The sequence below is a fragment of the Poecilia formosa genome, unplaced genomic scaffold, assembly GCF_000485575.1.
Source record: "Poecilia formosa unplaced genomic scaffold, Poecilia_formosa-5.1.2 Scaffold210, whole genome shotgun sequence".
NCBI classification, from domain to species: Eukaryota; Metazoa; Chordata; class Actinopteri; order Cyprinodontiformes; family Poeciliidae; genus Poecilia; species Poecilia formosa.
Window position 1 is genome coordinate 163,682 of NW_006800149.1, and position 16,819 is coordinate 180,500.

Consider the following 16,819-nt stretch of genomic DNA (forward strand, 5'->3'; position numbering starts at 1 on the left):
CTGTAAAACAAGCACCAGTCCCCGAGGTGGCCCTCCTTTTCCCCCCAGCGCCTCAAAGTGTGTTTACATTAAAGTGGGCTGTTGAGAAAGAGGCTACATAAGTGAAAACGACTTCCCAAATTCTATGAATAAGTGTTTCGCCTCCCACCTGCAGCCGAGTCGGCCGGATAAACGGCTGCTGATTGCGAAGATCATGCAAGCAGAAAACAGGAGCCGGTTCGCCGTCAGGCAGGTGGAGGAGAGACGCTGTGCTGTTGTAGTGACCAAAATGAAATCAAGCTCCTAAAGGTGCGAGTTAGGAAGTTAAGAGGGAAAGGTCGGGTGCACTGTATTAGTCACATGCCTAAAAAGCTGCCAAAGTTGTTTGTGCTCCGTTTTATAAACGATACAATTTTTCCAAGTGAGATCCTCTGACTTCAGAGGAACCGCCTCTGCGCCATGCAGGCGGAGGCGGCTCTCCCGAGTCCCGTTTCCCCTCTTCTCCATTATTAGCCCTGCCAGCCAAGGAGATATTACGGCGGGTGACGAATGGGTGAGGGGCGACAGAGCGGGGGAGGTCCAACCCCGTCTCTCTGACTTAGCCCCGCCCTCCAGAAGCTGGCCGCCGCGGCCCTTCAGATAACCATAATCGGGTTTTAAAGCCCCCAGATTAAATTTAGCAGTCTGGACTGATATTGTTTTGCAGTGAATCCTGATGAAAAATGCTTCACCTTAGGAGATTATGGATGCTGCGTAGGTGGGAGGGTGGAGATAGCACCCCCCTCCCCCACCACCACCTTAAAGCTTCAATGGACGCTAAATGAATCCCTGCCACCTCCATCTGAATACTGCTTGATGAGCAGCCATGTTTACAAAAGATCTGGGTGTCACTCTACCTTTAGTGATGAGAGGTTGAGGAGGGGGGTATTTCTTTAATTATTATTATTATTTTTTAGGGGTGACACAAAATGCAATCACGGCAAACCAGAAGCCGGTAAATTCAATAAAAGAGGCAAATGAAAATGGAGCTGGAGACACGGCGCATTTAAAGGGCCGGATGGGCTCCAGTCCTAATAGGTCCTCTTCTGTCACCGCTTCCTGCATTCAGATGAAGTCGAGGCAGAGGCCGTCCAATCAGCACGGGGAAACAAAAGAGGGGCGGAGGGTGAGGATCCTAATAAAGGTTAAATGTCAGATCAAAGTTCTTGATCACTGCTGTCTGTTACTTCAGTCAATTCATACATAAATATGTTGAAAACATTGAATACTTAGATTTCCTCTGATTACCGGCGCAGTCATCAACACTGTGAAATAACTCCAGGGGTTTGAAGAGGTTTTCACTTTTCCTCGTCCAGGATCCAGCTTGAAAATCCAGATGACAAAGTCAGAAATCAGTAATAAAAAATATAAGTTTTGTTTTTTGAGGTTTTTACCCCATTTTTTTATAGCTCCCTCTGACCCCTGGGTCAAGCAACTCACTCATCAAATAAATTGCCACTCTCGTTGCTCAACAACCCTCCGAGAAATTGCTGCGCCGTTTTTTTTTTTTTTTTTTGCAACGGCAGTGACAGGCTGTTTTACAGTGGAGTTACCCCCGACAAGCCGGGGTCCGCTCGGAGATTGAGCTGGAAATTGTGTTTGGGTACAATTGTTCAAGATTGCGACATCAAACTGAAATTTAAAGGGCACCGCGAACGAGCCATGGGGGAGCCGTGACGGCGGGGAGAAAACTGCTGAGCCGCCGGCCTCAGAACTTGAAATGTAGCTCTTATTATGTGCTTGCACGCAGAAAGAAAGTTTCCTGTGTGTGTTTTGCCGTCTGTGGATCAGAAACATGCACACACTTCTGCCCTGACACGGATTTTGTAATTCAAGCTAAACCATATTCCATGTTTTTACCCTGCAGAATGGTTAGCAAGTGCTGAAACAGACCTAACCCCTCTGCATTAAAATTGACACTTACAATGGGCTAAATGGGCAATTTGTCATTCTCTGGCAAAGAGCTGCTGCACTCATCCCTCCGCTTGGATAATTTGGAGCACACAGACGCGCACACACACCAACAAACCAACTCGGAACGATAAATTGCCTCCATCTGGCTCTACAGAATATTTAACATGACTTTTGATGAGTTTTTCCCAACAAGAATTCATGTCTTTTTATTTTGGCCATCTCTGGTTTATGACTTCTCCAGATGTGCAGCATACATTATTATTCATCAGTGATAGAGACTGGACGTGCTTGATTAGTGTTTGGAGAGGCAGACGGGCTCGGAGAACCCAAAGACATCATCAACGTGCGTCGGAGTCAAAGTGTCCGGAGACCCTGGAGGACAACTCTTTTTTCACCCGGACCCTAAATCATGCAAATGGGAGGCAATGTCAGAGCGTGGACACCTCCGAGAGCAGAACGATCAGCCGGTCTCAATGTAATTACTGTCAAATGGACATTTCCGGTCATCAGAAGGCCTGGTCTCAAGCACTGTTTACTGAAGGACAAAGTCAACTTTTGACCCTGGTAGTTTAATGAACATAAATGGACCAAAGTGGTTTTTATTTATACTTTACTTTGTTTAATTGAGGGCTGCACAGTGACACAGTTGGTAGAGCTGTTGCCTTGCAGCAAGAAGGTTCTGGGTTAAATTCCCAGCCTGGGGTCTTTCTGCATGGAGTTTGCATGTTCTCCCTGTGCATGGTGGGTTCTCTCCAGGTAATCAGGCTTCCTCCCACAGTCCAAAAACATGACTGTCAGCTGAATTGGTCTCTCCAAATTCTCTCTAGGTGTGAGTGTGTGTGACTGGTTGCTTGTCCCGTCTGTCTCTGTGTTGCCCTGCGACAGACTGGTGACCTGACCAGGGTGACCTCACCTCTCGTGCGGAACATTACCTGGAGATAGGCACCAGCACCTCCTGACCCCACTAAGGGACAGGGGTGAAAGAAGATGGATGGATTTTTTAATTGGTCAAAATATCTCTCAAATGGAAGTAAATAAAAACTTTTTAGAGCAAACTGTTTAAGAACTGCAGCATACAGATGTCCATAAATACCAGTAGGAGGTTTCCACATGTTAACCATAGGTTTGCTAAAGGTTATTGGAACCTTTGGCTAGAACGGAATTTTTAAATACTGGGGCATCATTGGGCCATTCATGAGCCAAATCAACTCAGAACTGATTCACCAAACACAAAAATCAACCTTCTGCTTTGACCATCATGGCCTTAAACTAAAATTCCATAAAATCAGGTTCTTCCTTTGGGACTGTCATAAAGCAAAGGTTAAATAAAAGAGGGAAGCACCTTATACTCTGTGTGCATTTGTGTGCATGGAACAGAGTCTGCTTTCAAGAGAAGGAAGTGGACTAAAACGCCTGGCATTGTGGGTAATTGCAACCAAAACAAAGGCACAAGTTTAATGCTAGCAGGAGAAACTGCTCAAAAGAGAAACTCCACAACCGCTATAACCTGATGCTACTCTATTTTAGCTTGCATTTAGTTTATGGTTGCGCTCAGTGTCTTCGTCAGAGGTTTTCATGTAGTTTCCTTCAGTGGTTCTTGGTGCAGCGCCCCCACAGACGAGGAGGGGAACGGGTTGCTTAAGTGTGTGGTTGGTTTGACTCGGTGCCATAGCAGCTGAAAATGGAACAAATGCTGCAGTTTTGGTCTCTAACTGACCAAAAACAGATTATCAGGTGGGAAAACAGCTTTAGATCAAAGTTTTCAAGAAGGAAATGCTTCTGGCAAATATTTTTTTTTGTCTTTAGCCAAAAAAAGGGTCAGCAGATTTAGGGACACAAGCTGTTTCACATCTGTTGAACCCCAGTAGCCCATACTCTGTAGGGCTACATTTTGTCATCAAGGTTAGTGGAGAGTGCTTCCACCGGAGCGATGACTCATTCTCCTCCAGCCAAAGAGTATTGAATCCCAAAGTTTTGAGAAATGATCCGGAAGGCTGAGTTTATAGGTGATATTAGACAATTTATTGGAGCAAAAGTCAGAGTTGCTAACTAAGGTGATGTAAGGTGCGGAGTCGGTTCACTCAGCCGGAGTCGAGTAACCTTAACGTCCAGGATCATCGTACAGGGCGGCGGACATACTGCCCTCAGAGGACTGCTTCCGATCCATTAGAGATCATTTATTCCTCCTTCCATGAGTGTTACAGCCCCTAATGGAGACAAACCAGGGGCCCCTTGGCTCTCCCTGTCAATGGACTTAAAAGACTCCCGCCGCAGCACAACAATAAGCCTGAGCACAAGCGTTGCATGACAATGACTGCTTGGTTGCAGAAATCAAGCCAAAGGTGAAGCTTTGCATTCTCCTGAGCATGAATACTAACGAAAGATAATTTGGTACGACTGGTCTTCAGTCTGAGTAGTGATTAGTCTTCTCCATCAAGAACATTTAAAGGTTCTCGTATTGGAACTGTCTACATCCAGTCGACATAACATAGTCGTCTCAAGAAGCTGCGGCAAAGACGATTTACACCAACTTGGTGTAAAAGTTCATATCATTGAGACGTCTGTGAAGATTTATGGGATGCGTTACATCACACCGAACTGGAGCTGTATTTTTGTTTTCAAAAAGGAATGTTGGTACTTTGGTGTTTCGCCCCTCCAAAAAGGAACTGGAAGAGATGAAAGAAAAAAAAAAGAAAAAAAAAAAGAGCAAAACTTTATTTCACAAGCAGACTGAAGGGCTCTCTTGCTTTGCAGATTCACAACTGCAGCATTTCCTAGGATGGCAAAGCAGCGTTTGAAGCTGGGAGATATGTTTTAATCATCTGGTGCCTTAATGATGACACTGGATTCATTATTAATGGGCCCCAACTCTCTTCTCTCTCCCTCTTTCCTCTAACGGTCCAGATCGAGAGTGCGTATTAGCATTAGCCGCTTTTGCTCTATTTGATCTTCCTGTAATTACACCACTTTCTGGAGATCACACCACAGGCTTTATGTTAAGTAAAGAGGCAATGGAGGGAGAATTTTTTGCCTAAACAAACTCCAAACGCAATTACGGCGGCTGCTTTTGCTCCTCCATGTTCTTCCATCAGGAAAGGCTGTGTGATTTCTGAAAGCATCTGGCGAAACGCGTAAAGAAGTGATTAGTGAAGGTCCAGCGCTTGACTGCCAATCTGTGCAACAGCTGCACTTTCACTTCATGGCTTCACTACTTGGCTGAAATTTGACATGAATTTAGATAAAACTGCTAAGTCGCTCAATTAAAACCTTTACTCAAGAAAAAAAAAATATTACAGAGCAGATCCCATCTTTGATGTGAAAACTCAAGGACTGTTGTGTTCCTCAGACATCGGCGTTGCATAATGTGCTTATCATGCATAATGTGTGATGCACCAAGATTGAACGATAATGAGAAGAAAATCTGAGAAAAAGACCAGAAAATAAAAAGTTTTGGACGATGTAAAACCTTCACAACCGCTAAACCAGTTTCAGCTTCATACTCCAACAAAGGGTTTGGGTTAGACAGAACAGTTTGATCTATAAGAAAACATGAAGGCCAAAAAGAGAACAGAGAAAAGTTTGTAAGAAAAGAAATGTAAATAAAGATCACAACTTCTGATTTTTTTTTTCTTTTTTTTCCTTTTTTTGATATGAGTAAGCTTGAATTATTTGTGGAAGACCTGGAGGAATGTAGTGCCAACATATTTGACATTCCCCAACATACAGCTTTAACATAACACACAAGAACACACCTTCCATATCTGGGCTTCCACTGCCTTGGAGCCCTTTCAATGAGTCGTCCTTTTATTTCTTGTTTGGTCTCTTCCAGCGTTAGACTCTGGCTCAGAAATCAAATGCCTCAAAATCTGCCTGTTATCAGAGATTACATAGCTTCATAAACTGAGGTATTTTTCTTGCTCGATACGTGTGGTATAGATGGAGAAGCAGCATTCAGCTTCTATGCACCGCAAATCTGGAATGAACTTCAGAAACAATGAGATCCTTTAAATCTAGATTTAGGTTCACCTGTTAGAGAGACTTTTGAAACATAATCAATGAAACATTAATCAACATTCTGATGTGGAACGACAAAACTTGAAAAACTTTATCGTTTCAATTGTTGACCTTATTTTTGTGTTTTTATGATGTAAAGCACTTTGAACTGCCTTGTTGCTGAAACGTGAAATACAAATTTGATTGATTGATTGATTGATTGATTGATTGATTGATTGATTGATTGACCCTGCTGATTTTTGTGCCCAGGTTTTACTTTTGGAGCAGACAGACATTGGATATTTTAAAGAATTTGGGATTTTTGTCCACTTTTTCATTTGCTACACTTAGTGCCACAGTATGATACTTCCACCTCCCCGCTTGACACCTAGTACATTGATTATTTGGTAACACTTTGACGGGGTAACACTGTCATAAATGTGATGTAACACCTGACATGAAGATAATGGAGTCTTCATGAATTTTACGACTGCTGTCATGAAGTGTTATTCTGTAAATAACGACACTTTTAATGCAAGGTTGCATTAAAAGTCCATTAAAATGATCAACTTTGCATTGAAAGTGTCATTATTTCATTTTTAAATTTGCAGCTCTCTTCTGCGTAAGTTCTATTTTTTCCTTTCATAACAGAAAAAAATGTTTGGTTTCCTCATTTATGCTCAATTTGTTTTTGAAATGAGGGAAATTCTGAGATTTTTCTGTTGACTGGGCAGAAGCGTGTGACCCGCGGAATCAATAGCCATGCTCTCGCAAATGAAGATGCACATGGGGTTAATTATAACGAGGCCTATTAATCAATTTATCTCAGCGGCAACTGCTGTTGGTAATTTGGCCTAAATACCTGCGAAATGCCCACACAAATGCTGCAATTAGTGCGACACGATTAGCTTCCAATCGGGGGAGGAAGCCGCAGCCCCGGTGAGCCTCAGTGGAAGCAATTTACATGAAAGAACAGAGAAATGATAAAGGAGGGGAAGGGAGGACAGCTACCTGGGTTCTGGACGTAGGACTATGGGAGCATATCTACCAGAGAATTTGGTTTATATCCATATGGATGGAAAAAAGGACAATTAAACAAAAAAGTGTCAGGAACAGGCTCAGAGCGTTTCAAACACAGCACTTCATCAGTTCTGATGGCTTTTAAGATCCGACGGTTATTACGCCTGCTGCTGCTCAACGTGGGGTAATTAGCTCCGTGGTAACGCACTAAAGTGTGTACACAGTTCATATGGCTGCAGCTGCGTCAGAGTTCAAGCTGAACAAGCTGCTGGTTTGACGCCTGCACAGCTGACTGCAGTCAGTCTGCAGACTGTCTGCAGACTGACTGCAGACTGACTGCAGCACAACTCAACTCAAATCCATCAGCGAAGGATTTCACAGCCCAGAGTCTGCAGGACGGAGCAGCTGGAACTTCTCATGGATTCGTACGAGTCATCAAGTTAACTGGATCCTCATTAACATTCCGGAAGGAACAAGATGATCTGCTGGAGTAAGAGAGAAAAACATGGCAGCCCAGGAGATTTAGAGGGACCAGTGCTGACCCAGAAGCTTTACTGGTTCTGCTTTAACTGCAGCACTGGACTGGGATAAAGCCTGGGGATCTGAGGAAGGCGGAGCGCCGGAAATGTATGCAGCTGTGGAAACACATTCAGGCTCTGAATGCGTCTTTAACATCTGAACTGGCAACCAGAAATAAACACACTGCAAAGAAACAAAATCTCACCAAGTATTTTCATCTAGTTCCTAAGGTAAATATCTTAGTACACTTCTAATAAGACAAAACTAACTTACATGTTTTCAGCAAGATATAGGAGATTGCTTTAAGTTAATTTCTTAATATTGATGAGAAAGTACTAGTTATATTGGAAGATTATTTCACTAATAACATGGGGAAAATATCATGTTATTAGTGAAATAATCTGTTAATGGAACTGGCATTTTTTTTTAATCAAAACTAAGAAATTGTTGCCTTAAAACCAGCTCCAATTTCTTGGTGGAAAGTTACTTATTTCAATGGCACTAAGATATTCCTACTAGAAATGAGAGAAAAATACTTGCTAAGGCTTTGTGTTGCGTTTTTTCAGTGCAGTGCTGATGCTAATCTTACACATCCACTGAGCTGCTGAGCGAAACGCGTCTCCTGCCGGTTTACTTTGAGAGTCCTTGGGGTTGGTAAAAATAAAGGAAAACCTCATTTATTTGCAAAAAGCAGCATTTTCCTGCTTCTTTTGTGTTATTTGTGGAGCAGAACTTGTGAGTCATCCAGGGATGAAGGTGCATTTAGGCTTTCCTTCCCTGGTTGGGGCTGTCAAACAGGTGCCCCCCTCCCAACCCGCCCCCCGCTGCTGTACCGGCGCCGGATGTCAACACGCCCTTACAGCTCTCAGGAGTGCCTTATCACGGAATTCAGACTCCATAAAACGCTGCTTATCACAATAAATCTGGGGCCTAATATGGATCACTGTTTGCTCCCCGACCATCAATCTCTAAAGCGGTGCTGCAAAGTCAATACGACACGGGCCTGCAGTAAATTCCTGCTGGGAAACTTTTTCTGCACCGATAGCTGTTCTCTTCCATGTGGCAGCTAGCTTTGAATAGAAACATGCAGCAATGTGTTTGTTTGTTGTTGTTTTTTTAAATCATGACAAATACAGTTGAGTGCCTCAGTGTGTGCCGATGAACAGGAAGTGGCCGTTTCTGACGCATTCCTCTTTGTTCTTTGGCGACAGTTCTGAGGACGGACGTGTTGGACGGGATTCTTACTCCCTGGCCGCGCTAATGTGCACCGAAGCTTTTCAGTTTCAATTCATCCTGGAAGCTCAACAATGAATGTGGTGAGGGGTTTTCCTTTCTTTTTTTTTGTAGTTTTTTTTCCCAGCCATCAAGACATCCAACACATTTCCTCCAAAAACCAACAAGATTAAAGACAAAGTAACTGCTGTTTGGAGACCAGAAATGATTCCCCCCACCTTTCTCTAAGGATTGTCAGCAAGCAGGAAAAAAAACCCCCCAAAATAAACTACGTCCCGTTTGTTGGATTCCTTCAATTACAAGAAGGAGGAAAACTGGAGGAAGCAAATAGAAGCAGATGCTCAGACAATGTGGATCCCAAACTATTTCCTTTAGTCAAGTTTCCATTTTGTCATCTGGTTCCAGATTTACAGCTTTTTGCATAATAAGAATTAAATAAAGAATAAAAATTAAATGAAAAAGTAAAATCAATGAATACATATATAAATAAATAAATGTATTGTATTCATTTCATTTTACTTTTTATTGAAAAAAGTTATATATATATATAACATATATATAAATAATATATAACTAAAATACATAAATAAGTAAAAAAATTATCAATAACCTATGCAAATAAATAAATAAAACAAAAAATACAGAAATATAGTTAATAAACACAGAATAAATAAACATCTGATGGATATTATATCATAATAAAATGTGTATACATACATACAATGCATAAGGTTTAAAACTTTCAGATAACCATTTAACTGTCACATCAAAACACTTACATGCAAAAGTCAATAGGTCCATGAAAACACTAGTGTCGTCATGGCAATTAAGGGGTTAAACTAATTGATTCATCAGTTAATTTTATGTTCAGTTAAATTGAGATGTTACAGTGTTTCCAAGTGCTGATCTGTGTGTAATTCTGCAGCTGTTTCTTACAGTGCAAATCATATAAATCCAGTATAAATCAACTTTTGCTGCTTTTTCTGAACTCAACCGAGGAGAACGTCAAACTCTTTTAAACGTACGAAGTGAAGACAGGAAGACGGTGAAGCAGGGCAATTATTTTGAAGGATCTACCATGAGGCAGCTTCCTGTTCCAGACATAACCACCGTTAAATGTTCCTTTAACAAATGGCTGCTGCTTAGCGTCGCGCTCCCGCATGGCCCAAACAAAGCCCAACACAGCAGCTGTTATGTAAAACATCGATGCAACCTGCCTCCAAAGCCTTTTTTCTTCTGACAGGGGGGGAAAAAAATCAAGTTGAGGGGAAAATCTCTCATTATTTAGCCCAACATTCCTAATTCAGCAGCTTATTTACAAAGTTCCACTTCTGTGACTTACAGCTTTTAAACCCGCAATAAATCTGCTTGTGTGTGTGTGTGGGAGGGGGAAAAAAAAGAAAAAAAAAATGATTCAAACCGGCATTTTTTTAGAGCAGAAAATGTGCTGGAAGCACAAATTAAAAAAGAGCCCATAATTCATTGTGAGGGGGAGTTTAAACGGCTAAATATTACATTTACTGCCTCTGATTTATCGCAAAGACGATCAAATCCATTTGATTCGTTCGGCCGCTCAGGCTTTGGAGAAGTTTCTTTTTTTTGTTTTTTTTTGTTTTAGTTCTCACCTCAGAGAGGATTTCAAACACACACTTTCTTCACCAGATCCGAGAGGAGGGAGGGAGGAAGGAAGGAAAGAAGGACAATAGAAATATATGAAAGGAAAAGAAAAGGAAAAAATTTAACAAGAAAAAATAAAAAAAGGAGAGAAGTAAGGATAGAAAATCGAAGGAAAGAAAGTGAAGACATCAGGGAGGTGAGCAAGGAAAGAAGGACAATAGAAATATATGAAAGGAAAAGAAAAGGAAAAAAATTTAACAAGAAGAAATAAAAAAAGGAGAGAAGTAAGGATAGAAAATCGAAGGAAAGAAAGTGATTGAAGACATCAGGGAGGTGAGCAAGGAAGGAAGGACATGACAGAGGGAAGAAGGGAAAGAAAAAAGAAAAGACACATGGAAGAAAGGCAGGAGTCAAGAAGGAAAGAAAAGCAAAAGGAGAGGAAGAAAGAAGTGTAAAGCATTGGAATAAAGGAAGAACAAAAAGGACAGAAAAATGGAAGAAGGAAATAAAATGTGAAGAACATAAGGAGGAAAGGAAGATTAAAGGACAAATGGAAGAATGGAAGAATTTAAGAAAGAGACAAAGGAGAGAAGAAAGGGAGGATATGGAATAAAAAACTGAAAGGATGAAGGGTTTGAATGAAGGAATGACACTGTGGAGGCAAAAACAGGAAGCAGAGAGGAGGAAGGAAGGAGAGCATGTTTGGACAGAAGGAAGAAAAGATGTGAGGAAAAGAAGTAAGAGCAGAATGAAGAGAGAACGGAAAGACATGACAGAGGAATGAAGGACAATGGAACTGCAATGAAGAATGGAAACACTAACATCTCTTTATTTTTCTTTACACCTTGCAGCTACTGATTTCACACTCTCTTCCAGATGTTTCTGTGCAGTCAGACCGCGGCCCGTCTTACCCGTCAGATTGCGTAGGCCCAGCTGCCTCAAGCCGTAGAAGCCGTCCCGCCTGTAGTTGAGGAAGATGGCCAGAGCGTAGCGGCTCTCGTACAGCTTGGTGCCTCGGATGATCCGTAGGTTCTCCAGCGGCAGGTACTCGAACTGATTCAGTGCCACCAACACGTAGCCTGTCACTTCTCTTATGGACTGCATGGAAAAGGAAAGAACAGGTAAAGGAATTAAACATGAAGATAACCCAAAAGGAGAGAACAGAAACCTGTAAAAGCAGAGTGGAGAAAGCTTCAAGTGACAAGAAGGTCAACATGCTACAACGCTAGCTATGCTAACCCAAAGGACTAATCATAAACATGCTGCTAATGCTAATGCCAAAATGCTATACCAACATGGTGTTTAGAGGACGCTAATGCTAAGTGCTAAAGCACTAAATTCAACCATGTTAAAATAATTCCTGTATATGATTTTTTCTTTAACACCCCTTGTTGTTTGTTAATGTGAGTTTATTCTTCCTCATTTGTTTACTTGTCGTTTGCCAGCCATTTGTTCAATAAAGTTTAGTGAAAAACAAAAAGAAGAATGTAGGAAGAGGAAATGGAACTGCTACATTTATAGCTTTTCAAAAGAAGAGCATCTATCTATCTGAATTATTCTTAGCAGTTGACTTCAACTTGAACTGAAAGTTTACAAAGCAGCAAAGTAAATTAGCGCTTTAGAATTGATCCAGAAAAATAAATTAGGGGGAAGGGTAAGACTTTATTTGAAGGGGGTTGAATAAGACTGACATGACACTTTCATAAACATGACATAACACCTGTCATAAACACCTGTCATGAACATGAATAAGCCTTCATGAATATTTATGACTGTTGTCATAAAGCGTCATTCGGTAAATTATGACACTTTTAATACAAAGTTGACATTATTCAAAATGTCTTTGTTATGACAACTTGACATTAACCAAGAAATCATTACTGATATAAATTTGTTTTAAAAGTATTACTGATTAGGTAACTTTATGTTATTAAAGGTAAAGTTTAAACAGTTGAAAAGTTTGCCTGTTTCGATGCAAAATACATAGGAGTGAACGATGCTTAAGTTTTTTAAACAATGCTCAATACAGAGAACTTCTCACTTTTAACTAAGTTTTGGCTGCAGCTTTCTGATTCATTACCTGTGAGGTGCCTCTGCATTCCTTTCATTTCCTGTCTTCAAATTTGCATTTTAAAATGTCAAGCTTATGAAATATTTGGATGTTGAGAGAAAAATGATAGAAATGTCACCTCAGTCACTGCCTGTTTAAACTTCCACAGCCTGAGTTCCTCCGTTGTTTTTAAAGAGAATCTCTAATAACTACTGAAAACATCTACTTCAAATTAAAAGTCCATGTGGTTTACTTAGCTTTTATTTTATTCATGTTGAGCAAAAGAAAAAAAGCCAGGAAAATTATTTGGCTTTAATTCAAGTTGAAGTAATCGGTCTTAACAGATTGGAAGACCTCGACCATCTGCCTCTTCGTGTAGCAACTGACCTTCTCAGAAGTCACTATAAAAATCAAGCTGATTATCTCTGTATTTTGGACTTGATGAGGCAAATTAATTCAGCTGCAGAGTCAGCCTGAAGGACCGGGAGCAAAATGAGCGAGCGCTTTGGATTTTTTTAAGATATCCTCATTTGAATTCTCAAGAAGAGTGGTAGTACTCAACCTTGGGTCACCACTAAATAAACGCAATGAATAAATGTAAAAAAAATAATAAAAAAAAGAGCAACTTATTGGTCAACTGTGCACAGAATTTTGACGCCGTTTGGCTTGAAGCTCTTTCAATATTCATATACAACATAAAAACAGCCAGAATTAGCTACCCTGACCAAGAAACAAGCATTGAAATTGCTCAAAAAGCAGCCTGATTTTTGTTCAGTCTTTGACATTGCTGGTAAATGGATGATAAACACATTGAAGCAAACAGTACAATACAACCGTGACTCCAAAAAGCACCTTTTACCTCTGTTTTCTCAACCATTTCTTCATTTTTATTAATTGCCGAGTGAGTTTTTTATATTTTCTTTTCATCTTTGAGTTGGTCAGATGTAGGACACAAAACTGGCATTGAACTCAATGGTTTCAAGAAGTCAAAGTAAAATGTTCCTCTAAGTTAATTATGTTAATTTAAGTTAGTTAGATTTGTAACTTTTGAGTTAATTGAACACAAACAAGTAATTTGTCATCACAAAACCAAATTAAATAAGTGAGATAAGTGAGTAAATAAGTCCATAAAATGAACTAAAGACAAAAACACTTAAGAGTGTATTGAACATCCACGTGAGGGAATGTGAATTAAACATTTTGATAAATTTACTTGCAAACAGTACTGAAAGATGTAGCTGAAATAGACACTTTTCATCATGCAAAGAAACGTCAAGGTCCTTTGAAGGTTTCTTCAGCGGTCCTGATGTGTTTCTTTGACTTGGAGAAGATTTAGGTGATTCCCTTCAGAAGAAGGTGTGAGGATGTGGATTTCTGTGTGTGTTTTTGGTTAATTTAGCCTAAAAACATCCCAGAGAGATGTTATTTCATCCATATAAAACTAATGTGAGAAGGTGGGTTGTATTGTCGCAATGTATTCCAAGTAAATTTTTTGATTTTCTAGACGCCACCACTAACTGAATCATTACAAGTTCTGTTCTCCAGGACTCTGGAATGCATTCCTGTTTCTTGGTTCAAGTGATCATTCTGGTCTCATCATGTGGACGTCTAGAGTGAGACGTTTCTGTTCAGCATGAGTTGATAATCCAAGTAAAGATTTCAGGAGCTCTTGTTCTTATTCATATGGATGAACTGAGATCTGTACTGGTCTTTCAAGGTCAAGAAGCTTTTTATTTACTTATTGAGCTCTTTCTTTTTTTTCTTGTAAGCAGTTAGTTTTCAAACTAGCTCCCTCTTAAAGAGGCTTACTCTACTTTAAAGGTATCTCGACGTAAGTCAATTCCTTTGTCATTTGCTTTTGGAAGCAGCTGGATGTGGAGTTGGAAGTTTTTTAGTCATCTTGTAAGAATACCTTCAGTATGCCCAGTAGGGACCAGAGCTACTGAGAGGATAAACTCAGTTCAAGCTGCTTCAGCTGTTATGCCTTCAACACGTCTGGGAGAAAAGTAAGGAGTAGAATCAGTGGAAGTGTTTTGGGCACTCGTAAGGACACTTTCCTGGTTGCCTCCTTAGGGGGATGTTTCATAGATTATCCTGCGTTAGGAGACCTTGGGAGAAATTGGGGACCCACTAGAAAGATTAAATGTCACACCTGGTTTAGAAACAACTCAAAATCCCTCAAGATTAATTAGTGGGGGTAGCTTGCCTCTGGAAATCTCCACTTAAGCTGTGACCCCTATGTCGTGTGCTTTGGAGTGGCTTGGGGCAGTGTCAGGTGAAGTGGTTTGGGTGTCTGGTAGAAATCCCGTTTGGATGCCTTCCTAGGGAGGAGGTTTGACAAGAGTCACTAGAAAGAGGCCTTGGGGTAATTCCTGGACTCACATGAAAGATTTAATGTCACAGATATCTTAAGACCCAGATGACTTGGAGGAGGGAACTGTGGTCTGGGGATCTCGGCTTCAGCTCTCATCTCCACAGTCTGGCAATATCCGATGGATATATTCATTCTCCAGAGGACATAAAGTCAAGTCAGTCCTTAATGACCATTCAAGTCCTATTTTAGGTGAATTTCAAACATCCTATGACAGGGTAGGAAGGGAAAAAAAGGTCCTCAAGACTTCTCTTAATGACCAGAGACAGGCCAGTAATGATGTCGATGATTGGTTGGGAGGGAAGGAGTGAATGAGTAATGTGGGGTTTGATTGGCTGCTGACCCCTGGGGTACATTATTGGAGACTGACAGCATGTGGGGGGGCTATATTCTGGGATAATAGCAGGTAGCTGAGATTAGCTTCCAATGTTGAGTGCCAAGCAAACACCAGTGCACACCTGCCAACTTGGCCTATTGAAATACAAACACAATAGGAAGGAAACATTCAGCGGAGGTGCTTATTAGCAAGATTACAATGTGTCAATCATTGGGAAAGAGAAAGAGCAACATAATAAAAGAGCAGTAGAATCCATTTCATCGGAGGCTTTGATTAGCATACTTATTGGGAAAATGATTTCCATTGTGGGGCCTGTCATAAACCCTTTGGTAAAATCATCTTCTGTCATATATGTTTCACGAGTTTCATTTGTTTGCAGAACTCACTGCAACTAATGCCATCTTGTGATTCAGCCTCTAAAAACAAAGTGCATAGAAAAGGTATTTTTTGCTCCCTCTGGAGAATCGTCTTGAAGTGCCTTCATTGGTCGAAAGTCCTGCTGTTTCATCACTCCGACCCATCCGTAACCCGATGTTTACTGCCGAGTCCCGGTGCGCTTAGCGATCATCGGCTGAACCGTGACCCCCCCGCCCCCCAGGTGCGTGTGGAGGAGGCGTCATGACTGCGCCGCAGCTCAACCCAGCTGTGGGCCCGCACTCGGCTGCTGGCAGACGCCACAGTGCCTCCACTGTTGCCCCCTTCTTTCCAGCCTCCGGGACCTGCTGGCAAAAATCCAACACCAAAAGAAAAAAAAAAAAAGAAACGTTTCCCTGTTTCTTAGCAACCGCAGGAAAGCCTTTCCAGCAGTAGCGGCAAGGGAAGAGTGTAGCAAGCGAGAGGAGAAAAACAGATTTTGAAAGGATATTTTGTTGTAATTTATATAATTAAATTAAAGGATTACCCTGCCTTTCCTCGTTCTTTTCACTTTGACACTATTTAATTTCCTTTGGTTGCAGTATTTTTCTTTTTTTTTTTTTCCTGAAAGCTTTCTTGATCAATATTTATCTGCATTCCTCTGTGAGACAAGGAGGAGTGAGGTCCGGAGGTAAGTAAACACAAGCACCTGCGTTTTCCCCTCCTGCCACATCAACCCAACTCTGTTTCAGAGGCAAAAACTCAAAAAGCAAAGGGCCTGTAAGCTGCTCACTGCGGCCCGCTGGGTCAGGTGCTCAAATTTAACAAGATGCGGATGGAAGCTGAAGCTATTACAAATGTGTTCTCTCTCTCAAAAAAACAAAACAAAAAACAAACAAACAAACAAAAAAAAACAATAGATCCAGCAAGGCGAGTGTTAGGGCTAATTTGTACCAACAAGGTGCACAACAAACATCCTCCACACCATTTTATAATTCTCTGAGACAAAAATTTTTGCTGGTGCATTAGAGTTGAAAAACCAACTGATATCCGAAGTGATATTTTTGATTAAAGTATGAAATTCAGATGTAAGCCCTATCTGTAGACACCTTTATATTAGGAAATTCTACATCCAATCACAAGACAGATATACATTTGAATTGTCCATATTGATTAGGAAAATATGAATAGTGTCATAAACCACAGCAAATAGACATGTTAAAGTGCTAATGCTAACATTGATCAAAACTAATAATGAAAACAAAATATTGAGCATAATACTTTGAAATTTATCAGTTGACATCTTGCCTCAGTAAAAGGCAAATTAGTAATTTCCATTAACTATATATGGAAATCATATAGTTAATATATAATTAACTATATATAGTTAATT

General features: G+C 40.7%; 1 protein-coding gene across 3 annotated transcripts in view; it reads right to left on the reverse strand.

The window, feature by feature from the left end:
* Positions 1-16,819, reverse strand: part of LOC103148684 (receptor tyrosine-protein kinase erbB-4-like) — a 306,643-nt gene that overhangs the window by 92,389 nt on the left and 197,435 nt on the right. For all 3 annotated transcript variants that reach the window (XM_016679417.1, XM_007567561.2, XM_007567560.2), the window contains exon 3: positions 11,226-11,412. In XM_016679417.1, coding sequence (XP_016534903.1) covers positions 11,226-11,412 — 187 coding nt within the window. The remainder of the gene's footprint in view (positions 1-11,225; positions 11,413-16,819) is intronic.